This window comes from Apteryx rowi, unplaced genomic scaffold (genome assembly GCF_003343035.1).
Source record: "Apteryx rowi isolate R43461 unplaced genomic scaffold, aptRow1 scaffold_0, whole genome shotgun sequence".
NCBI lineage: Eukaryota > Metazoa > Chordata > Aves > Apterygiformes > Apterygidae > Apteryx > Apteryx rowi.
This window is the reverse complement of record NW_020447195.1, coordinates 8,037,028-8,061,430: the sequence shown is the minus strand read 5'-3', so window position 1 is coordinate 8,061,430 and position 24,403 is coordinate 8,037,028. Positions and strand designations below refer to the sequence as shown.

Sequence of the window (24,403 nt, the reverse complement as noted above, 5' to 3'; positions counted from 1 at the left end):
AAAAACAAACAAACAAAATTCCAACTCTTCGATCAGAAAAGCTAAAAAGTTTGGTGGCCCAGATAAGTACCTTACAGACACAGATGGTAGCTAACGTGCAAGCTCACATCTTCAGCAAGAATATGGCTCTTCAGGTGGTTGCTGACTAGCTGACCACCCATTAGACCCGAATATGTTGATTCCCCGGTACGGTTTATATGAAACTCAGAAATCATCTGAACTCACTCACACCTTCTCTTTGCCTAAACTTTAGGTAAATAATCATCGTTCGAAGTTGAAATCAGGTAAGTCTGTACAGCACTTTAATATGCTTTGCTTTTCTATCAGCAGAACAAGGAGATCTGCAGAAACGAACACTTTCAATCATTACTGAACGGTCATGAAACTCAAAAAGAGTACTCTAAGGCGAGGGAAATTTTAGCTAGGGTGGAGAGGCACAGCTGCACTAGAATTTATTACGTAGTCCCACATCACATTGATCATTAGAGGTATCATCTGTACTGTGCACGGCTTTAAAGATTTTATATGATGCTCTTCCTCTTCCCTTCTCTGGTAGAATCACAGACCACTGCAAGCACATAAGAAATCCACCTGCCGTTGGTGGAATCCTTTACGGTTCCCACAGACTTCAAGCACCCGTGATATCTTTCTTGTCATTGCCATGCTCTGAGTATTACTTGAAGAGCCTTCAATGAACAAAAGATGATGACATCATCCATGAAGTACAGCTCTTGATGTACTTTTCTTTCTCATTTAAAGGTTTGAATATCATATCCTGACATAAAAAGTTCTGATGAGGTTGTTTCCTTGCAAAGCTCCCCACATCAACTTGACCTTTCCACATTCCCTTTCTAAGATCTAATCTCACAGTGCTTCTTAGGGTAGGATTGTTTAAGAAACATCTAAATTACTGCTGTACTCTACTGTCTAGTGTTTACAAAAAGACACTTCTATCTTCAAGTTAATATCGTTCTCATAATTGGCAGAAGTTATACACAATGACTTCAGAACTATAAGTACTTCTCAAGAGTGTGCCTATTAAATTACAGAATACTATGTACTTTTCTACTTCTTACCTGTTCAGATACCTACATGACAGGAATAAAGGTGATGGAACTTGTCTTATAAAGTAAAAACACTGCTGGAGCTTGATATTAGCTCTCTCGCTCTGCAAGTATCTTATCAAGAGAGAYGCACAAAATATCTGGGCTAGAAAGCTGACTTCTTCATCTACCACTGATAAACTTTTATCAAGCAATTTTATGGGCAAAATTCAAAAAACTGCTCCAATCACATTTCTTTTGCTTCTAGAACTCAGCCTACTATGATTGCGCTTCATCACAGAAAAAAGCAGGAGCAAATCTACCCCTTAGCAAGCCTGTGAGAAATTTTAATCTCATTTTATTTTTCTAAAGCCAGGGGTTCAAAAGATACATGAATTAAAATAATCCTAATGAATTAAATGTAATAATATCCCTTCTCTTCATAGTGTTTGCAAGTAAAGGGATCATAAGAGATTTAAGAGATCACAAGGCACCACTTCTACTTTAACACAAAGCAAGTAATTCGTTCTGGTACTTCTTCCCAGAGCTAGCGTGTGAGTTAGCCCTTTCAAGTTATCCTTTCGTTATTTCAAGAGGATCTTGAGAGGAGGCTGTTCTTTTATTCCCCAATTCTGGAGTGCACCTAAGCATATACTTAAATTTGAACACATGCGAACACATTCAATTTATCCCAATTTACATGATTAAATTTAAGTGCATGTTTAAATGCTTTGCTCGATGGAGACAGCAAGCGTTTGAAATTGCGCACCTTACCTGGGGACGATGACAGCCTGCTTAGCCCTTGCCTGCCACACGGGACCCTGCGTTTGTCTGGTTTTTCTCCCTCCTGCAGCCGGTGATGCCACAGAGGCTGCATCAAGCAGCAGAATTACTATGAACCACATCTAGCAAAGGGGATGTGACCTCAAGAGGTCGGAAAGGACTGAAGTCCTCCTTCACCCAGAGCTTGTAACTACGAAATTGCTTCAGCTCGTGAAGCAGAAGAAGAGACAGATGAATTCTTACAGCCCCTAGCAAATATTTATTTTAACGGATGTGCCTGTGTGAAGGAATTTTTGTCTTTTACTCAAACTAATGTTTACACACTACTGTCAATGAATTACCATAGCAATGAAGATAGCTTTTTTTTTTTTTGGAGATTCAGTTCAAAATATTCTTTTGAAGCGGTAGTCAGACTTCAGCAGTTAACAACAAAGAACGTGAAACCAGAGGTCAAGGGCTTGGATCTCACAAGGGCAAGGCGCGCATCACAGGCAGGCAGTACACAGCAGTCCAACAGTTTTGTTTTATCAGAAAAGACTTATTTCTGTGTAGGTAGTTCAATTCTTATGATTTCTTTTTTGTTTGATGGAAGACAGATCTGGAGTGAGTTTCACTTAGGGATGATCTTTCTAGAATGTCTTTGACCCTGACTCTTGGTAAGACGGTGACTACTTAAGAACTAAACGTCGCAAGTGTGACTATGTGAAACTTCACTCAGAGGAATGATTTTCCAAGGCAAAGAGCACATGTATCTTATATTGTTTTCAGTACAAGGCAATGATATTCAACACATCTGAAAATCCAGCCAAAGAAGTTCACATGATTTGTGAACACATGCTATGATTAAATACTAGATGTTCAAATTCACTTAAGCGTGAAGTCAGACAAGTTCACCTGGTATGTCTTCATTAGTCTTCCACAGTTATTGTGATCAGTCTCACTGTTAACAGTTGTACGATATTAATTTTATTAGTCAACTGCTCCCTCACCTTTTCCAATAATCTGTTTTGTTAAAGTCTCAAATGATGTCCCACAAATCACCTAAAAAACCAGAAATCACTGCATCTATTCTCATTCACTGTGTCATGGTCTTACTTCCCTGATGAGGCTACAGGACTAAAAATGACCCAGGCTGCAGTTTCATTAGAATTAGTGACAGTCGTGGCTTGCCCGCAGAAGTGGTCGAACGGGGCAGCTCCAGGGAGTCCACCGGGCAGTACAGCAGTTCCGAAAACGTGCATGAACACGGCCAGAGAGAGGGAGGACGACAAACACCCCTCTTCTCCAGCCCCTCTCTAGGGATAATACCGTTTGACGGGACTAACTCCATCACCGTGATACCACACCGTCTCCCCAGGAGCGGGGAAGGAAGGGAGGGAGGGGAACAGACAAGGCAGYGCTTTCTCCCCTCTCTTCCAAGCACAGGTACTTGAGAGCACCGGGAAGAACAGGAGCTGTGGAAGCACAACTCCAACTACTCCTGCGAATGCTGTCATTTTCTTCCATCAAGGGAAGGACACGTCTTCATCGCTCCTAGGTGCTGCACAGAACACCCTGGCTAGCACCGTAACTGGGGTCATAAACAAGATCAGCACTGAATGAGCCTTTCCTTGCCTGGAGACCTTTGTATTTGTGATCAGCAATAAAAGGCTGTACTGGAATTTAAAAATCTTAGCCAGGTAAAATGCCAGAGATGGTTATTTAAAGGTTTTAAATAAAAAAACCTGGCTTTAAGAATCAGCTTTTCACATTCATATTGTATAGCTGTGGATTCATACCTGGGTTATGAAAGAATCCCCAAATAAGACATAATAAAACATAAGCAGGGCTTATGCAAGGATTGAGTTTTGACAATATTTCTCCACATTTTGAAGACCAGTTGCATATCCATATATTTGCAAGATTTTAATTGCACAGGTGCCAATGATTTAACATTGCAAAAAAGTACATACTTCCATGCTCAGAATTTGAAACACTAAGACAATAAGAGAAATAGCTTTACACAAACACAATTCACAGAAAACAATTCTTTTTCTAAAATAAGTCATTGTCAGCAAAGTTGACTGGCATCCTACATGTACTGAATACATCCTGTATCTCCAGACTCTTTTGCTGAGAATTCCTTCCTACTCTCTCTTTCTGTGATCCCAATTTAACTCATTAAGTGCGAACTACACAAAAATAAAATGAACTAATAAAGAAAAAAATTTGCCAGACATGATTTAACATGTTTAGACACACACAAGCACTGAAAAATAAGGAAAGATCAATATGAAACAGTGGGCCACAATGTCAGATGGGACAAACTGGCTCAGAGAGTGGAGGATGCTGACTAATGAAGAGTAATGAGGAGGCTCTCAAACACCAGGGGTGATGTGGGAAATGAAGCACAAATGGCTACAGATCCATCCATGTACTTAGGAATATCAGAGTTTCAGCAAATATGAAGCAGAGGGCACTCTGAAGATTGGAGTCTTCAGTTACGTCACTGTTTGCAAACATAATCTTCATCTTTGGTCTTCTTGTTAAATTAATATGCAGTTGTTGGAAATAATAGGACACACTCCTAGAAAAGAAGACATGGCACTGCCTATTCCAGATATTTTAAGCCTGGCTTTACTTTGTTTTCTTCGGGAGCATTATCCCGCTCAAGTTTATCTTTCGTAAGTGCTGACATGAGCTACAAGGACTTAATACTAGTTTCATAAACAACTTTTTTCTTCGCTTTCTTCCTCTTTTCTGTTCTCCAAATTATACCCATAGGTCCCATTGATACTTTCAATGGCAACAACAGGCAGTCAGACAAGAACAGTATAAGAAACTTTATCTTAAGTATTTATTGTTATGCTAGAATATCACTCAGTTTCCTCTGGGGTAATTCAACACTCCTGTGGGAAATATGTGACCTCATTTGCATTTTCTAATTGAATTGCTATCAGGTTTCCTGCAAGACTGAACAAAAAAAGTTCCTACAGTTACTAGCACCACTTGTATTAACCAGAAGAAAGTTTATCTTCAAGTGTTTGCTGGGGAGGAGGGGAGAATGTAGGCTGGTGTATCATAAAACACTTTCTTTAAGTATTTATCTTCTTTGMCATCATTTTATCCTGCATGCATTAAACTTTGATATTGTAGTTAGACTTCTTTTATCACAGTGGTTGCCAGTGAAAATTTGCAGATTTGCCTAGGTTATTCAGTTATCTAATCCAATTAGCACATTTTTAAGGCCAACAGTATAAAGGAGGGGAAACTGTCATCGTCGTGGGTCACTCACCATTAAAGTGTTAGCTTCCACTGTGAGTAGCTGCACTGTGCACTCGGAGGCACGTGCATAAACACCAGCAAGTCTGATTTTGCACTGGAAGCGCACAAGGGGACGACTGTCCCAACAGGGAGCCATCCTGAATGGATTCGCCACTCCATGGGCACGGTGGCCACCGTCAAGGTTCTCCACTTCCATGCTGCAACTTTCCATTTTTCTATACTGGCGTAATAAAGGATCACAAGCACATGGGATCACACCACTGTTTGGAGGGGTTTGCCCTCTGTGCACTCCTGGATGTAGAAAAGGACAACCACTGCCTCCATTTTACGGAGGGGCAGCAGCAAACTGGGTCAGCCTCCCCCAGAAGGCACCATGAGTTTACAGCAGAGCAGGGACCTCATCTCTGGTCTCCCACATCCTCAGCTGTTATCCCAACAGGGGCAACTTCTCCTTCCGTGAGATTTGTTCTGTAGTAACCTCCTGAATCAACCGAATGCCTCACGGTGGCCATTCCAAGTGGGATAATTCTGTTCTCATGAAGCTTTACCCACAGATAATTGTGAACCAAATTTTGATTTCTCCTTTAATGTTCTCGAATGGAAAAGAGGGGCAGAAAGTGTCTTTTTGTGCAGTGAGACTGCACCGACCGATGGCTGTCAGTCATGGGGAAGCTTACAGAAATACAGCGGATGGCTAAGCAAGCTAGTAGGGCTTGGTTGTGTYGCAGGTGCCAGCCAACACAGACGTGCAGCAAGGCAGACTTCATGTCAGTTGTTTTTTATGTCTGGGAACTGTTAGGCATTTTCACAAAATCAGTCACAAATGAAAATGGATGTATGCACTAGAAGAAAGAGTTGGCCTCTTCCTCTCTCTCTCTCATGTAACCTCCTCCTTTCCCTCCCCTATCTGATTTCTCCATCCTCTGAATATACCAGAAAAGTCTTTAAAACAATTATGTTGTTTTTGCTTGAGTCATATTATACCTTACAAAAACAAATGTGAAATCTGTTTCTAGTAAAAGCCATGAAATGTAGTATATTAGGGTCACGGCCTGAAACACATTGAACTGGATATTGTTGTTTTTTTAGCATAAACACTATTATTTTTGAAAATAATCTCACAATCATATTTATTTCTTTAGTAAACAAAGTATTATTTTGCTTGCAAAAAGCACAAGCATTTAAATAAGACGCAAGTCAGATGCCTGCAATAGGGACCCACAATAAAACTGTTTGTGACCTTGTCATTAGTGTTGTTTTCTGTATTTTTCCAGCCTCAAACTACACACTAATAAGGCTTTTAGAAAGCAGGGATATGAATTTTAAAAAGCTTAGCTCTCTCTATTTTGAACCAGAGTTCAGCTTATATTAACATTAGATGAATTTCCAACCAAATATTTTACTAAAAGAGAAATGTGTGCTTACCCAGTTCTCTTTCTGCTACGCTGAGAAGAAATTTAAAGCGGTATATAAGACACCTTACTTTGTTCTTTCAATATTTAATTACTTTTAGAAGGAAGCACTATTTCTCTGGCTACAAAATAGCAAACACAGCTGACATAACATACAGGGCTTAATTATATCTTGCACAAGCCAGAGCCTTACTGAAGAGGAGGAGAAGTGTATTTATATGACTCTAAGCCATGCAAAACCTCAGGGGTCAGCCTGCTGGGTGACTGCTAGATTTAACTTTCTCCAAGTGCTTTCCTGCTTCTCTCACACACAGTAGAAGTTTTCCCAAACGGCAAAGATTCGCATATTTGGGGATTCTTAGAGCGAGGCGCAGAAAGTCTTTCCCTCTCTCGTCCTCCCTCCTCTCCCCTGCTCTCCCTGTCCAGTCAGTACAGGAAAGAGGAGAAGTAGAGTCCAGCCTTGCCCTTTTGACAACTACCACGGCGTATTAATCCTAACGACAACCATGGCCAAGGGACCCTGCCCATCCCCAGCCTAACCACGACCATTCCCCAGGGACACAGACCTTCAACCTTACAGTGCAGGTCTTGAAGATACAACAATAAATCGAGCTCTTCAGCCAATTTCCTGCCAACTCTATCTCTAAACCTAACCCAAACCATAGCAACAAGCTTAAATGTTACTATCACAGAATTGGATTTTCTGAGGAAGCAACAGTCCACATAACTGTGTTTACTCAGTGCAGTACAAGGTCTTCGGCCCAAACTATCACTGAAATGGAAGGGGGAAAATACAAAAAGTTGGAGAACTGCTGCCAAAGATGATATGGAACAGGCAGGCCTGAGACAACCACTAAAGGAGCAAGCCAGAAGAAACGTGTTTTGTGGCGCATTCCCTGACTGGAAGGGTCCCGTGCAGCCCACGGCTGTATTTAAATGAGGCAACGTTGCTCTCAGATTGCTGGGCAGGAACGGATCCTTCCTCCCTTTTACCTATGTCCGTGAAACTAAAAATGAGAGAATACATCTGCAATTTTCTGCCTGAAATACTGCCTGGTGAAGGCTTTGGAGCTGGCTTTGACTCTTTAACTGCAGGGAAAGGAAGACATTGGCATTCAGAGGGAAGGACGTTTGCCACAGAGGTGCCCCGCTGTGCTTCRCTGCCCCGCTGGCCAACACTTCATGTGAGCATATGTCCCTTATCAGACAGCAGCGATGTTCCCTGTCCTCACTGTCTATGAAGGAAACAAGCCTAAATCTCCCATCTGGACCCCTATTTGGGAGCACGCTGCACCACCAYGGAGCTGCAGGGCCACACAGATGGTTCACCAGAAGAAATGAATCATTACAGGAACCACGGAGAAGACTTCAAATTTTACCCACAGCAGCACAGCAGCAACAGTGCACTGCTCCAGATTTAAGTTGTCACAAAAGAAACGTGAATTTAGCCTGCCTTGCATTGCTCAAGAAGATGGTTTGTTTCAACGCAAGAGAGGTAGGCACCCTTCATCTGCAGGCTTTATTGCAAGTCGAGGTAGAGTATTAGCAGTGAGAAGCAAACACAAGCTCGGCTGTAAGAATCTGCAGTAAATAACCAAACTGAGTGGTCACTTAAGAATATGAAACTGCGAACGTAGAGAACGCTTCCCTCGCTGGTAACATTAAATGATTTATGTGAGAGAGGACCAAGGAACTGCAAGAAGTTGACTGCTGCGCACTGTGGCTTTTCCTATCCGGAAACTTCCTCCTGAAGTACAGACCAGACAATACAAATAATTCTATGCTGCATTTAACTTTTTAAAGGTATCGGGAACTCAGGCAAGGGAAGAATGAAAGACAAAAAGCAGCTTTGGGAACTTCTTACCTTGTGTCCGCTGTGCTGCGATTTCTCTCCCACCAGGAACCTGACAATCGCCTCCCATCTGTCCCGCGTCTGGGGATCCCACGCGTTTACTATAAGTATCACCTTCTTGGAGGGCATTTGCAGCTGGTGGACAGCATACACAGTCCCATCCGCTCTCACCTTGAAGTCCAGGCTGTTGGTTTCATACCGAATTCCCTTGTTACCGGCACAGCTATTAAATTTTACTAGAACAGAGAGCAAGAGATGGAAGAAACGTGTGAGATTGGCGTGATAAGAAAAGCAATCAAATACAAGTTTCAGACATTTAATTTTCACTGATGTGTTCTATATCTCTAATAACCATCAAGGAAATGATTTAACTGTTTCTTCGACCTTTCAGGAATGCTCTTGTGCTTTATCTCCATTCCCCAGGGAAGAAGCTGTAAGCCATTTTTAAAGTATTTGATACAGTTTCATTAGATCGCAAACACAGCTGTTCCCCATTTCTACAAGTGGATTTCTCCCTTGTTGCCATTATCTTTGAAATTCAACTGGAGTCTATTACCCACACTGTGGGTAYTTTTTTGCACAAAATGTACTCCATTTCCCTAACCCTTCAATAACCTACTTACCAGATAGCYTATTTGCACATTCTTAACTGAAATTTAAAAGCCCATAACGATTCCATTATCAGAAATATAAAAACAAAAAAATCAAACAAAGAAGAAAAATTAAGAACGTTTTGTGAAACGTATTCCTCTGCTGGAAGCAGGCACGCACCACCAGAACTGTAACCTCTACCCGGGTGACTCCTCACCACCTTGCACCTGGGTGGAAGAAGAGTCCCAAGACTTTGCTTCACAAGCCACCGCTCGTCATTTAAAAGCTGACAGCGTCAGATCAAAACTCCCCAATGTTTGAATTTTTAATTGGTCATTTTTCAGTCAAGCTCATTTACTGTCTCGTTAGAAAAGCATTTTTATTGGCATTAGGATACAAATCACATAYATTAGGCTGGAAAAAACCCAAACTATTACATGACAAAATTGCCAAATCTGATRGAAATAGAACCTGCAGCTAATCACACGGGAACCAAAACACTTTCCGCTATTCCGGTAATCCACGGGACAACACACACACGTGGTGGAAGCAAACATATCTGGCTTTAAATAAAAACATCTGAGGGATGGCATGGGGGATGGAAAAAGCAGCCAGGAAACACTAAGCCAGTCCTGCTGCCAAAGCCCCCAGTACCACCAAACTCTGGAGCAATGAGAGAAGCRGATAGGGGTGGAGGAAGGAATTGAGTGAAGGTTTCCCAACCCCCAGCCTGTGCCCTGACCACAGGGTTTCCCTTCAACTCCTTCACAAAGCTGTCTCTCTCAGTAATCGGGGTGCTGTGATTATGTCATAATTATACATCCTACAAAGGCTTTCCAGGCTACATAGTTATTTAAACCACATCAGTACATTTTTGTGTGTGTGCAGTGGAAACTGTTACCGAATGCTGCAGCAAATTATTAGGTGCAAACAGCAAATGTCACACACTGATTAAAAAAGAAGATAAATAAAGTTACCTAGTATATAAAAACAAAGTGGGCAGTGTTTTTATGCAACTTCATTGCCATAGAGTACATGATTTAATTTTTGTTATATCTGGAAGCTGGGGAAAACAAGAGTCCCTCCCAGCTTTGTTTCGGAAAGCGGGCCGTTAGCCTGTCTGTACTTTTCACTGTAGCTCAGACTGCAATAAATAACTTCCGTGCCTATCTCATCTGAAATGCTTTAGTCCAGACATTTGACCAGTTATCTCCACTTTCTATCTCCAGGAGCATAACAAATGTTTTTCAGTGTAACAGAAGGCGGCATCTCCTGCATTACTCAAAGTTCAAATGAGACTTTGGTCACCATTTGTCTAAGGAACAGGATATTACTTAATTGCTACTCAGGCCACAGTGTTGAAGCTCTTGGTATCCTTGCTTTCAGTCTCTGAGTGTCATCGGAAAGGGTAGATATTCAGCAGCCTGGAGGAGGGGATCTTTATCTTACTAAGGTGAGACTTCTATCAAGTTAAATAAAGAATGAAGAAAGCCTGCGGGATTGAGTGTTCTCCAGTTTCCAGAAAAGCTTTCCATAGGCTTCAATTAGTTTTAGACTAGTCTGAAAAATAAAGATTCATGAAAGCAATGAATATGGTCAACACGCTCATGGTCTGGCAGCATCTGCAAGAATCCAACTGCACCCCTGAAGCCACCGCGAGGGCCCGAGAGCATCACGGCCTAGCGGGTGCTTCCAGGAGCCCTTCTCCACAGCACCTCCGGGACTTGCTTTCTGAGACTTCTGCTCCTTAATCTCTCAAGACTTTCTGCAAATCTGCCCATGGATTCACAGCTATAATAAATACGTGTGAATGCACTGAGTGTTTCGCTGTTAATATGTTATTTATTTTCAACTGCATGCTATCAAGCATTGTTAGAAACAATGCACCTCAATTGCTGCATTATTGTACTCTTTTGCTATATAATGGCAGTGTCAAAAAGCGAGTCCCATGCTTTACCTTCTGAAGCACCAACTTATCATATACAAAAAGACATCTGAAAAAGAGAGAAAGGAATGATAATGACTGCATATTAAAAACAATTCAGAGCTTACTTTGATTTTAYTGAGATTAAAAGAAAGCCCTACAGTGCACTTGCAGGCTGAGAGGAAAAAAATCCCATCCTATACGTGTATGCAGTGATTTCAGTACTCAAAGTACTTAAACATCTGCTTAAGACACAGTGCAGTGCTCCAATATGCTGCTCTGGTGTCATATGTCACCATGTCGACTTTTATGCTCCATTATCTAAAAATGGCTACCTCTTAGACAAAGTCCCTCTGTGATTTGCTAATTACTTCCATTAGTTTAAAACAAACTTGACTAGAGACAGAGAAAATCCTGAGAGAAATTAAGTCTAATTTTTTAAACAAGCAACGTCTCTGCTCCACATTGTTCTTCTCAGGTGCCACAGGTAGACAAGCTCTTGGTGGCTGATTAAATGCGAGGAACCCCACAGAAGAGCCCTCGGCAGCTGCAAACGGAAAAAGCCTTCGAGGATGTCCACATTCCCTGCCTTTTTGCTACTAACAGGAGCGGCACCTCGCCCAACACCCCGGAGGACAGCTGAGCGCATGGGTTCAGCCCGAGCGCTGCTCAGTGGCTGCRTGGAGGTGACCCTGGGGACCGTACGTCCCCTCCCGGACTGGGCAGTGGTTTTGTGCTTGATTTGGGGCTACTTCTGGGGTATGGAAAGGTCTCCTCACCAGGCCAGATGGCATGGCRTGTGCTGAAGTGCTGCTCTCGTGCCGGCTCCTGCTCGGAGAGAGCGGTGAGGCTGCAGCACCGCCACGGATCGAGCCTYGGTGGTACTCCTGGTGACGATCTGCTGACTAATCAATGTACCATGCCTTTGACAGACAGCAATTTGTGTTCTCTATTAGATGACATATGATTGTATGTTACAAAAACTGCTTCAATAAATCACTCAAAGTGCAAAAAACCCCCCAGCTGACTGCCCCCCCCGCCCCGCCTCATCTCCTCCCGTCCTCCCCCTGCTGCTGCTTTATTGCCTATTTATATCATTGCCAAGACACCGTGACTGCTGTGACCTCAAGTGGACACACGCTCACTTTCTGTGAAGGACTCAGCTATGCAGCTGAAACTCCAAAGCATCTCTCACACCAATTAAAACAGAAACAGGTCTCTCAGAAAAATCCCACTATACAAATTCTCAAGGCTCAGAAGCAACATGTTAACGTTTTGTAATTATTAGAGAGGTGAACAAATACAAGGGATGGCTAAGGTTGCCTGAGAGGCCTTGCTCCACCTGTGCTGGGTGGAATCATTAGGAGCAAGCGCTATGGCTTCTTCCCGTGGYCTCGGCTGCATGTTTTTAATGCCCAGCGCAGCTAAGGTTGCATCTATCCTGGCAAGCAGTGGCACGCTGCAGGGGCACACCAGGACCTGCTCAACAGCCGGTGCTGAGGATCCAAAGTCCACGCTGTGCGTTTTGGGGTCGTACTTTGGACGATGTCTAGCCCGATACCATGCGACTCACATGCTGTTATGTGAATACAGAGGTTCCACCAAACCTGCTCTCCGTTCTCCCAACTGAATCCCGCAACCTCTCCTCAGTTCTAAGCAAAAGCGCCGTGGAAGGCGTCCACAAGTAGATCCCCATGCCAGTTTTCTCCTACAACTGCTTTCAGTAGAAAATGCTTTGCAGAAAATGCCAGCCACATGGGGTGGACCATTCAGAAACTCACCRGATCCTGGGCATTTGGGATCGCAACGCTCGGCTGATGGTAGGTTTAGCTGTTGCTATTGCTCTAGGCACTGTTTATACAGGGCCTGTGAAGCACCTCTCCAACACAGCACAGACCAGCTACTCACGCTCTCAGTACATGCGAGCAAAGGCTGTCATTAGTGATCATAGCCTCGTCCTCCTTTCTTCCCTCTGAAAATGATTCCTCTGAATGTTACATGACTACTGAGAAGCATTTTTTTTATATATATATATGTTTGGAAATTTGACAAGCAATACATATATGCATTTGGAAAAAAAATACAATTATTGTTCTGCCATAAATGCCATAAATGTCATAGCTCAAGAAAAGGGGATCTCTTCCATATTTTCAAATCCTACCTCTGACCTCTACTTTTTGCTCTTATGGAAACAGAAATTAAAATTTCATCTATTGGCATGAAACATTTTTTTTTCTTCCTTTAGCTCTAAATTTATGTAATTTGCAGTTGATGTAAATTTTGACTTTAAAATAATTTAAGAAATAAATAAACACACATTGGATCTGTTTACTAGACTTAGATCTCTCTGTGGACTCAAATGCATCTTTCTTTGACCAGTYTGAAGTCTTAAGAACACTGCATGAATTTAACATTCAAAGCAACAGCATCAGTAATTAGGATTTCAGATAAACAGCAGAGCCACACATCTATCATTTTTACAGGATGGTAGAAAAGAAAACTTTTTTAATATACTCTGGAAAAATGTTCAGTGATGCTTATCGAAAGCTTATGCTGAAAACTGCATCAAATATGTGATGAAAAGAAAACCAGGAAGGCACCCTCATTAGCAGGCTTCTAGGTTTAACCCTTTACCCTCATCATTTTTAATTGCTTCTCTATGAAAGGAGGAAATACAGCAATTTGATATGCTGAAATAGGGATTGAGTGATGGGCAGAGAAGCTGCAGGAGTCTGCAGCAAGCTGCTGGGCATCTAAGGAAAAAATAAATGGTATCTTTCTTCAAAAAAGACATAGGGTAAAAAAAATTCAACAAGTTTTGCATTGTTCCTTTTTATTATTTAGCTTGTTAAACTAGCTGGACAGAGTCAAATGATCAAGCAAGCATCTTGAAAGATGTATGAGTACACTGAACTTGCTTGCCCCCCAAGTGTCTGAGAAATATCTTGAATTTAATAGGACTATAAATGGTATAAACCAAAGAATTCACTTTAAGCCTTATCATTCTGGGTTCTCCTTTAACTTCCCCTATTCCATTAAAAAGTGTCCCCTCTGGCAAGCTGCACAGTGCTGTAAGACCAGGAAAGAGAATACTTATTTATTAGGATATATGCCCTGGCATGACAGGATATGGGGCCCTTCAGGGCTCTGCTTTCCACCATGGTCAATGCAAAGTTGTTTGATGAACTTCAAAGCATAGAATATTTACCCCTGTTTTTAGTAGGATGCTATCTGCTTTTCACACTGTATTTCTTGAACCAGGTGTGATTACGATAGACCTGACATGCCAAATCCACCCTTAACACCACTTCTCTGAACACCATTAATAGAGGATGTCTTAACTGCAACCCGTAGAAATTTCAGATGTTCGAGTACATTGCAGAGCCGTGAGCATGTATAAAAGCGTGCCTTCTGCATGCTCTTTAGCAAATCGCCTCCTTCCCTGCCCTGGCAGCTCTGACCCAAAGCTCCCACGCACCCGCGCTCATCCGTCCTCGCAGGCTTCGGCGTGGGGAGCTGCGGCCCTCGGGGAAGCGACAGGCCGGGAAGAGAAGAGCCCATACCCGGCATAAAGAAACAGAAAAAGGTCACCACGCCAAAAATTAAGAAAAACTTTGCCAGTAGGAACCTATTGACTAAGAACAGGCATGAAACCATTCAGTTAAGCAAAAAAAATCGCAAATTCCTGAACRCTCTGTGGGTGCCTTACATTCTCGYRAACCGATTTCTCCATTAAGTGCTAATGTTAAATAAGAGCGCTCTGCTTYACTGGGAAGTTTCATTTGCTTGAGAAAATAAGTACATAGCATAAACCTTTATGGGGCCCCATTTTCGAGGTATCTTTCTTCATGTTCATGCAACAACCCCTCTGCGATTCTGTGAGAAAACAACCTTACAGCCGTGGGAACACACCGCAGTCAAGTGAACTCCCCATGGTCACATTGGAAATTCACAGCAAAGCTGGGAACTGAATCCTAAAATTCAGTTTCCTGTTCAAATTGGTAGACCAAACTCAATCACACATTTTGGTTTTACCAAATACGAGAGAGAAAAAGTTTAAATGGAAAATGGACTTTTGCAGGCACTTCATGAAGCRAGTAGGGGCAGATTCTTATATCTACAAACCACCGACACATTATTAAATTAGTGTTAGGTTAAAAAATTAAGAAATGTCACACAATGTATTATTACAACTGTTTWGTAAAACAGAGTCCTATGAACAAACATGAACATTTGGTGGAGTTCTGGGACTGCAATATTTAAGTTACAAAAGGCTAATGCTGAAAGAAGACAAGAATTCTGTTTCCCATGTCCTAAAATAATGAGTTTATGCAGATATTACCATCTTTGCACTCGTTCTGAGAATAACTTTCAGGCATTGATGTTCCAGTGTTTTGTAAAAACAAAAACCAAGAGTYGAGCCCTTCATTTGCAAGGGATGTTACATAAAAGTCCTAAGCCCTATTTCCGTCCCATTTCTGCCTATGGTGAATCTAACGCTATCATACAATACATAACTAGATTTGCTTCTCACAGTTAATAAAATACTCGGAACTTTTCTCCTTCTGGAGAAAAGAAACAATGTATAAATGCATAAATAGGAAAAAATGATAGCTGTAAAACCTGATGGAAACAATGTATAATTTTCAACCTGCCATTATTATTTTTATGGGTTACATTTTCAACCATGTCCCCATAAAAAATATTACACTAATAAACTCTTAGGGTCTTTATTTAATATTTATAGCACTGTAGAAAAACCAAACTCTACTGGTAAAAGGTAAAAACAGCAATTCAAGCAGCTACTTCAGTGCCTAATAATCATATCCCGAGCGATCAAGTTTAAGAGTATACAGTTTAAGAAAATACTTTGATACAGAAAAATATTGGAGATAAACAGATATGTGTTGGTTTGTACATTAACATACACAAAGAGTATGCATATCCTTTTATGCCCACACCGTCAGCTTCACAGAGCATGGACTATTAATTAAATGTCCTCAGAGTAAAAAACAAAAATAATGAATGAGTTAGGAGAATTAATGAACTGCCTCACATTCGTGTCATGATTTAGCATGTTCTTAATGTTATTTTCTTGCAATTAACAGTACAAAAATCTGCAGCAATCTGAACAATTTTGTATCTCTCAGGTCAATGTTAAACATTACATCCAATTTTCTAGTGGATGATATATGGTCTCTGAGCTACGACTACTAATATTTGCCATATTGGAATAATAATAAATTACCATAACAATTTACCATATGCAATTATGTTAAACAAAATCTTGCTTTATTTATCTTCTTGTAACCTTCAGCTACAGTGAATCCTCCTATACTGGATGTGCAACAATACAAAATTCATGACACTCACAACCCATTATATGCTTGTTCGAAGTGATTCCAAGTACAAGTCAACTGGCGACACTCCTGAATCAGCAAACGAGTAGAAATCTATCATCTCCAGCAGTAGGTGAGATAGATTTGAAATGACACATAAAAATACTTTACATTTAAGAGTACATTTTGAACTTCCCCACTTTAAATTCCAAAGCTCAAGCCCCTTCACGATCAAATTATCCATGCAGGTTTTGGGCACACACTATTTAACTTCTTACCACCTCACCTTTCATTTGCAGTCTATTCGGCCTTCCCAAACCCAGTACTGCCTTCAATTGGTTTTACGGGGAAAACTGCAAGCCTTGTGCATGCACAAGTAATTTGATAAAAAAAAAAAAAAAGGAAAGAAAAAAATAGAAAAAAGAAATGCGTGGGCTTGATGGAGACTACACTGAAAACTCATCTTTTCATTTCCAGAGCCACCTAAATGCTTTCAACACCTTTTCCAGCTTTACATTCACTTTTAACAGCTCTTGCTTACACAAGATTTCCGTTTCCGYGGCCAGATGAAAAGAGGAGGAACGATACATTTCAACACACTGAAATCGGCATCCTTTGGAAAGGCACCTGAAGTCATTCTGTCACCCTTGCAGTCAGACAGTAGTGATGAGGAGTTGAGAGTACATTAAAAAAAGATCTAAATCACATTCAAACAAAACAAAACCAGCCCTACAGTAAACAAAACCCAATTCCCAGACACTGCCTGCCTCCTTCATATTCCCACCAGTGCTATTTTTCATTTACTCCAAGCCAATTCAACTAAAATACATGTTTTTAAGAAAAAAAAATTATATTTCACTTTTGGTGGAGGAATTGGAGGGGAGTACAGACCCCCTGGAGAGAATGACTGTAGAACATGATAGAAAAGATGAATCACTGCAGCAACAGCCAGCCAGCCATTAATTTTCAGCAAGCCAGGAGTTGGTCCAATTAAACCAGGCTCCTTTCTCTACATTAACATGCTTTATTCAGTTTTTTTCCAAAGCTAAAGCATCAGCTCGAGACCCCAAAGGCTTTCTATTTAGGATCAATCAATCTACCTTGCTGCACTGTAAAACATACACTGTCAGCTCTGAGGCTAGCTCAAAAAAAGAGCAACAGTGGAAAAATTTGATAAATCGACATGTTCTGGCAGTCAGTAGAGGGATTCTTCCTACACTGTCGCTTATTTTTATCTGATTAGAAGCAAGTATTAGGAAAGGGAATACTCCCCTCTATTCTCTTCCTGGTATTCAGAGTTGGGCTGGGAGGACTCTTTTCATCTAAAATCTAAAACCAAGCCAGAAACTTTATCGCAGACAGAAACTACCCATATTTCACAGGGCAACGAGTTCACATGGGATTTGCATAATACAGAACTCAAATTCAAGCCTCTTTGCCAGCCCCGGAGCACGAACCTGCTCCTGTCGGTGTCCCCTGCTGAAGGCATTACCCAGCGTTTCCCGAATTTTTACGCTCAAGGCTTCACCCTGGGTGTGCAGCCCACCTCCGGGTGCCCAGCCCCTCGCTTGGGAACGATTGATGCCACAGAGCAGGAGAAGGACATGGAGACGGCGCGAAGGCCCCTGCCCAAGGAGGGCACGGCGGCACCGGGAGCTGGAGCAACACGGAGCATTACCCCTTTTTTAGCTAAATGCTGTATTCACCTCGCTGCTGGCCTCTCTCCTGTTTTCAATAGGTATTTTCATCCTTGGCTGAAAACCCCTTCATTGCGGTTCAGTAGGACAGTCCTCCCCCGGCCTTAGGAGGAAGGCAAACTGGAAACCACCGGGACGGGCAGCAGATGCTTTACCTTTGGATGAAAAGGTTAATGTAAAGAGAAGCTGGATTTGGCTGCACTTTGAAAACACCAACTGTGTGACACTTCCTGGCAAACGCCGAGTTTTAGCGGGCAACCATTTACGTTCTTCGAGGCTCTTCAAATTCCACACACCAGCAGGACAGTATTGAGATTCACCGTGGCGCTAACGAGATCATCTCGCAGTTAAAGGCTAAGTAGAAACAAGCCTCTCACCGCTCTCCAGGACAGTTTGGGTTCGCTGATGAGGCAGCAGCAAACAGACCCGCTTTGCTGTCGGCCCTGCTGCACAAACTCCCTACGATTAACTCCCCAAACAACGGGGACCGACTGACCTCATGGATCAACCGATGGGCTCCTCCGCTTCAGAGCAAGTGCAGCTCGGGGGTTACCCGCAGCCGCGCGTTGTCCTTAGCCCCAGTGCAGCCCCCAGGAAGGAAGCGCCGGCGCGCTCCATGCGGAGGTTCTTCTCCTCAGTCCTAATGACTTCCACAGCGCTGTCACGTTGGTCCAGCTGGCTACGTGGGGAAAGATTTCAGCCATGGCGACGTGTTTCTGGAGGAAAGCTGCAGGTTTGAGGGCGGCCGCGCGGCTAACGTGATAACGAGGGCAATTCGGGTCGGCGGCTGCTCACCTCTCGCCTCCTACCCGCCGGCCGGAGCGTCGCCGCGACGAGGCGCGGGGCGCCTGAGCCGGTGCTTGCAGGCAGCCCGGGCGCGCGGGACTGAGCACCCCGCTGGAGCCTGCCCTTGTGACGATGATGTCACACCGTGGCGATGACGTCACACCGCGGCGATGACGCGGGGGCTTTGCTGCACGGCTCCGACACTCTTAAAGGGCAGGGGCCGCGCGGACGCTCTCCGGCACATCCCTAGATCCCGCCCGCGGGCGGGAGTGATGTGGACCCGTGCAATGCCCACGCGGCCACTGCCGGCTCCCGCTGCCCTCCCCGAACAAGCCCTGGTGCCGCCAGAGTTTTTTCCCCCGTGTTGCAGATCTTTTTTTTTCAACTTGCCAAAACTATGTTTGAAAGACATGGGGAGCTGCAGGAAGTTTTTAGGAAGAAAAATGTGAACACAGCCCATTTCCAGCCTAGGAGGAAAGATGAAGGAGCTGCTGAGAGCGTAGCTGTGTCAGATAGCCTCAGGCTCTTCCCTCCTCACACTCTGCAAAACAAACCACCAAACTCTGCAACACCTAGAAACGGGGCTGCTCCTGTCAGGAAAAACAGATGCGCCAGCGAAGACACTGAGCTCCTGCCCAGCTTCACTTGTGCACAAGCTCTGACAGCTTTGGGCCTGGCTCAGGAAACTGCATACCCATCCAGGGAGCCAACGCAGGGCACTGTAAATGAATATAAGTTTCAGGCAAGAATATTAGAATTGGAATATTTTTTTAATCCGTAAGAAGCAAGACAGGGTGACTGTACGGGCTCTGCACCTCGGCACGTCTCGGTGCACAAAAAGACGCAGTAGCCCCTACCTTCAGCTGTAGCCTGCCCAAGTCCCTTTCCCCCTTCGCATTTACCCCTTTCGCCCTTCCTTACCACAGCGATCTCCACCGGAAAGGCAGCGCTCCCCTCGCCTGGAGAATGACCTCGGCATTCGGCGGGTAACCTTAGAGGTAGCAGAGCGCCTTGGCAGGGCTCAGTCCCGGCAATTAACACAAAGAGACCAAAAGCAGTAAATTAGAGAACGTGACAAACGGAGCACAAAGCACCGCCGATCCCAGAAGGTACCAAATTTAGCGTTAAAGTAAAGAAACAATGGGAAAGTCCAAGACATTTCAGAGTGTAGTGAATCAAATTAAATTGCCTGGAATTCCACCCGGAATACGTTTGACAAATTTCTTTCCCCCTCTTCAGCTTTTCTGTTTGAGATGAACTGTCGTCTGGCAGCTTCAAACGTCTGGCACAGCTTCAGCTTCAGTTTGCTGGGGCTGAATCCAAACACGAACCTGAACTTTACCAGTTCTGCTCTTTTTGTAAACATACTTGCTGTGGCTGCCAAATGCTTTCCAAAAGCACACAAAACCCAGAATCCAAAAGGAAAACATTGTCTTGCTGCAACGAGATTTGCATTTTCCCACCTATTGGGAGCATCCGCTACGCGGAGCAGCCAGGAAGCCGGGGAGAGCCCGCCTCGGCCTCTTTTCCCACCACCGCTTGCAAAAGGGATTTTCAAGCACGGAAGCGTCCGGCGGGATYGACGCGGCTCCCGAGCGCCCCGGTGAAAGCCCGGCTCTCGGCAGCACCGATTGCCGGCTCTCCCCCGGGCCGCGTGGGCAGCTAACACGCGGCAATTAGCAGCGGGATTCCTCAGACGTGCTGGGGGAGACAAGCAGTAAAATGCCATTTTGCACGTGTCGGCGATAGCGGAGACTGTTTTAGATTATCCCGGTGAGTAGCTGTAGGAACAAATTTATTTTATGGTAGGGAACTTCGGGCGGAAGAAGAGACAGATATAAGGAGGGCTGTGATCAAATTGCTCCTGAGAGCACACAGTGTCGGGCTGCATAGACCAGATTTTTTCATTTGGCTTTTAAAACAGAACTGTTTTTGCAAAATGCTTATAACGATGCCACATTTGGACGAGGCAGGATGCAATTCCTCCCCGGCAGCCAGCAGGGATTCAGCAGCGTCCCACTATATAYGCAGCTTCTCTCTTACAGAAAATAAATTCTGTCCTCCTCCATTTTAAAGCATTTTAAAACTACGAGGCTCCATAAACCATTCAGCTGCAGAAGACTGAAATGAGGCCACCTTTAGGATGAAGAGCAGCAAACGACAGAGGTGTGCGAATTTTGGCACAAGACAAATAGTCAAACAGATGCTCTTAGAAAAGCATATTTTACTGTCCACAAAGCACTGGTCTCATCTCTGAGAGCCACGGAGAGTTCCCACCACCACCTAAAACAGCCAACATCTGGCTCCTATACACTGTCATTTATCACATGTCTTTTCCCCCTTGAATTTTAATTACGACTAGATTTTGTAACTATTGTATTTGTATCCACTCTATCCATCCAGACATTTTTGTAAGCTACTAGCTAAAAACTGAAAGCTGCATGTAGATCTTTCTAAAAATAGTAAAAAAAATATAGACTTAAAAATATACACATAACCTTTATTAAGGAAAAGACCAATACTGAATGTTTAGACCAAGTAAGAATACCACTGAAACCAATGATTAGCAAGCATGCACTTAGGTGTTTTCCTGAACAGGAAGAGACTTAAGAAATTGCTTTTATTTTTTCAGCAAGGACCACTGCTCCTAATCCTAACTAGCGTGTTAATGAACAAAAATCGCCTTTTATCGCATGGTTCTCATTGCTCCTGGGAGATGCTGAGGTGGTGCTGGTCCAGTTTGAATGGTCAGGTGGCAACATCTGAAAAGAAACTATCTACGTTGGCACTTTCTCAGCAGAGGAGCCAGACACTGACTATGCCTGAAGAATAAAATATCCTTCTCCCCTGGGAAAGAGTAATACAATAATGAAAGCAATAGGTAGAAGCCCTCATACTGAGAGGTTTTTTTTGACTAAGATGTAGGGTTTTTTCCTGATGAAACTCTTGATCTTTCTGGGAATAAGTCAATTTAAAAGTGACTTTTTAATTCATATATTTGAATAAGCTACCACCATAAAAGAACATACAGTGAAATAAATAAATAACACTGGCAAACTTCAGAGCTCTCTGCCACTGGTTCATCCATCAAAAATAATTCTGTAAAAAACACAAGATGTGCAAACCCAGCCAACCTTTCCCCTAGTCTTACAAAAAGACTGAAATTTATTTCTGCAAATATCATAACGTTTCTGTTAAACGACAGAGTCTTCTGGAAATGTTCAGAAGTCCCACGGAAAGGGCCTCCACGAGGGCCGGCAACCCATGTCTCTGCCAGCCTGCACCCAAATAAATCCTCAAGACGGAGTAGTAAGAACGTAAGGAATATGTCAGCTCTATTCCTCCTTTTTAATTGAAGTTTCTCATTCAAACAAGTCTCTCGCTTCTTCCAAATCCACACTGAAACCTACTACTTACCCTTCTGAACTGATCCCTAGGGGAACTGCTATTAAAAGCATAACACCCCACTGAAGTTTCCTTAGTTCTGCCCATCATTGTCCCGTCTGATCACCTTTCACATCAGGTCAACCGGAGCAGTTTTAAGTCAACATCAAAACGTCAAGCCATTTGAGGGCATAAAAGTCAACTATGAGGTATGTCATTTAATTTTTGTTTTTTATTGATTGGTTGAAAAAGCAACATTGACTGGCAGATGTTTTTTAAAGGTTAAATGAGCATGATGCATGATATGAAAGAAAGTCCTAGCAAACCTTGATTCCCCCTTCTGCTGCGGACTATAAAGACGTCAATACATAAACATCCAACAATTGCAATTTTCTAAGAGATACCTCAGCGCGATCCAGATACTTGAGCTAGAAACTCATCCTTTTCTAACTGATGGTAAGGGAGCAGCTGGCACGGACCCCAGGAGGATACCATTTTGGCTCTTATGGCCCGTTACCAACATCGATAGTAGCACTTCAACACTTTAAAGTCACACATTTGCAGTTTTTTCAAAATCGAGCCTTAGTAAGGAACGTCAGCTACTGCTATCACATAGTAAAGTCTAGCTGAATATAAAGACTTTGTTAGCAACATGATAAAATTACATCTTAAGGTTTATTCTGATTATTAAAATAAATCTTTTTACAGAGCACGCACACATTCATTTATACCGCACTCCTATGACCACAAGTTTAATTTTTAGTATTTAATTATTCATTGTGGATCAGGTCTCAATTTAAGCTAACACGCAAAGATGAGGAAGAATGGGAACTTGTTTATCTCATTTTTTTCCAATTAACTCAAGTTGTTCATTAATCACATTACTTTTCTACTGTGTGATAAGAAAGAAAAAAACCAGTAACTATCCAAACAACAAAAAAGACTCCCTTTATAGAAAAAGCAGAATATTCTACAAAATTTACTTGCATGAATAGACTCCATTAAACCAATTAAAGTATTCATGTATAGGGATGGCTTATATTACTGCCTACAAGGGAAATTTTTCTTTTTCTTCTCTTTTGCTTTTAATATCTACAGTACTACGAGTGAACTGACCTATAACAGATTATGCTACTGAAATTGGCACAGGTTTCATGAAGAATTTTGCCTGGAAATGTCCTAAATTTCCCTTCTGTTCCATACTTCCAGCGGCAATAAATGGTGTATCAGCTACTAATGTCGCTTCTATTACCAGGTGGTATAGCTGAAAAACAATCCCCCAAACCCTCCCAAAAATGTCTACTAAAAGTAAAAAAGTAACCATTTTTTACAATTTTTGTAATAAAAGTCATGCAAAAAGTTTAAAGAAGAAACAAGACAAATATTATTCAGTCTATTATGTCATATCATTTTAATGACATTTTTTTTTACCTGCAAAAGGTGCAAGCAACTCAAAACAAATTATTGGAAAAATAAAAAAATGTTACCAGAAGAGTAGAATACCTGGTTTCTTGCCAGCCAAGAAAAGAGGAACTACCCATAAATAATCCTTTGAGTCTCCAACATGACAAAATTTCTACTTTGCAAAAAAAAAAAAGCACCAGCCACTGCCACCACCTTGCCTGAAGAAGATTTCTGTCTCCTGCAGGGAATCACTCACCCGGTTGTTCCTCTGATTACTCCAATGTCCAAAGAGTTTCTGACAAGCAGCCTTGTACTAAAGGCAAGTTACTGTTTGAAATGTGGTTGGCAAACAGAATGTTGGGTTTTTTGTTACATGAAAATACTAGCAAGAGCCCACAGTCTGTCATAGAATTACAGTTTCTGAAAGTTGTCCAAAAGCAGATATAAACTTCATCCAGCCCTTCTGATTCAAGCTTATTAACATGCTTTTAAAGATTTGTTTCGGTGCCTAAATATTGGGAACTTGATATTTTTTGTGCTCAGGCATAGCTATCAGTTGATGCACAGTCACTGTGCTTATATGCACAAGTCAGTTAATTACGCTGCAAGCAGTTCTGCTTTAATTCGCACTTGCTCTCGTCTGATTTGTGCGTGCGTTGGTACGGCAAACCCATCTCAAAACCAAGCCCTTACTCTGAGGTTGGGACAGAAAACCCAGCTCCACTGAACCCCAACCAGCTGCAGCACCAGCCCTCAAAGAACACAGATGGTTCAGATCTGCACGGTTAACGTTAATGCTTTCCTGCATTTTTATAAAAATCAAGCAAAAATTGCAAACGGTGCAAAAAACAGCAGGATGTGCAAAAATCTTTGCACCTACCCGACCTCAGCAGCAACTGCTCCCGTGCAAGCACGTGCTGGGCC

General features: G+C 42.6%; 1 protein-coding gene across 1 annotated transcript in view; it reads right to left on the bottom strand.

The window, feature by feature from the left end:
* Positions 1-24,403, bottom strand: part of CDH4 (cadherin 4) — a 467,250-nt gene that overhangs the window by 170,793 nt on the left and 272,054 nt on the right. The window contains exon 3 of the mRNA XM_026088351.1: positions 8,367-8,590. Within this exon, the coding sequence (XP_025944136.1) occupies positions 8,367-8,590 (224 nt within the window). The remainder of the gene's footprint in view (positions 1-8,366; positions 8,591-24,403) is intronic.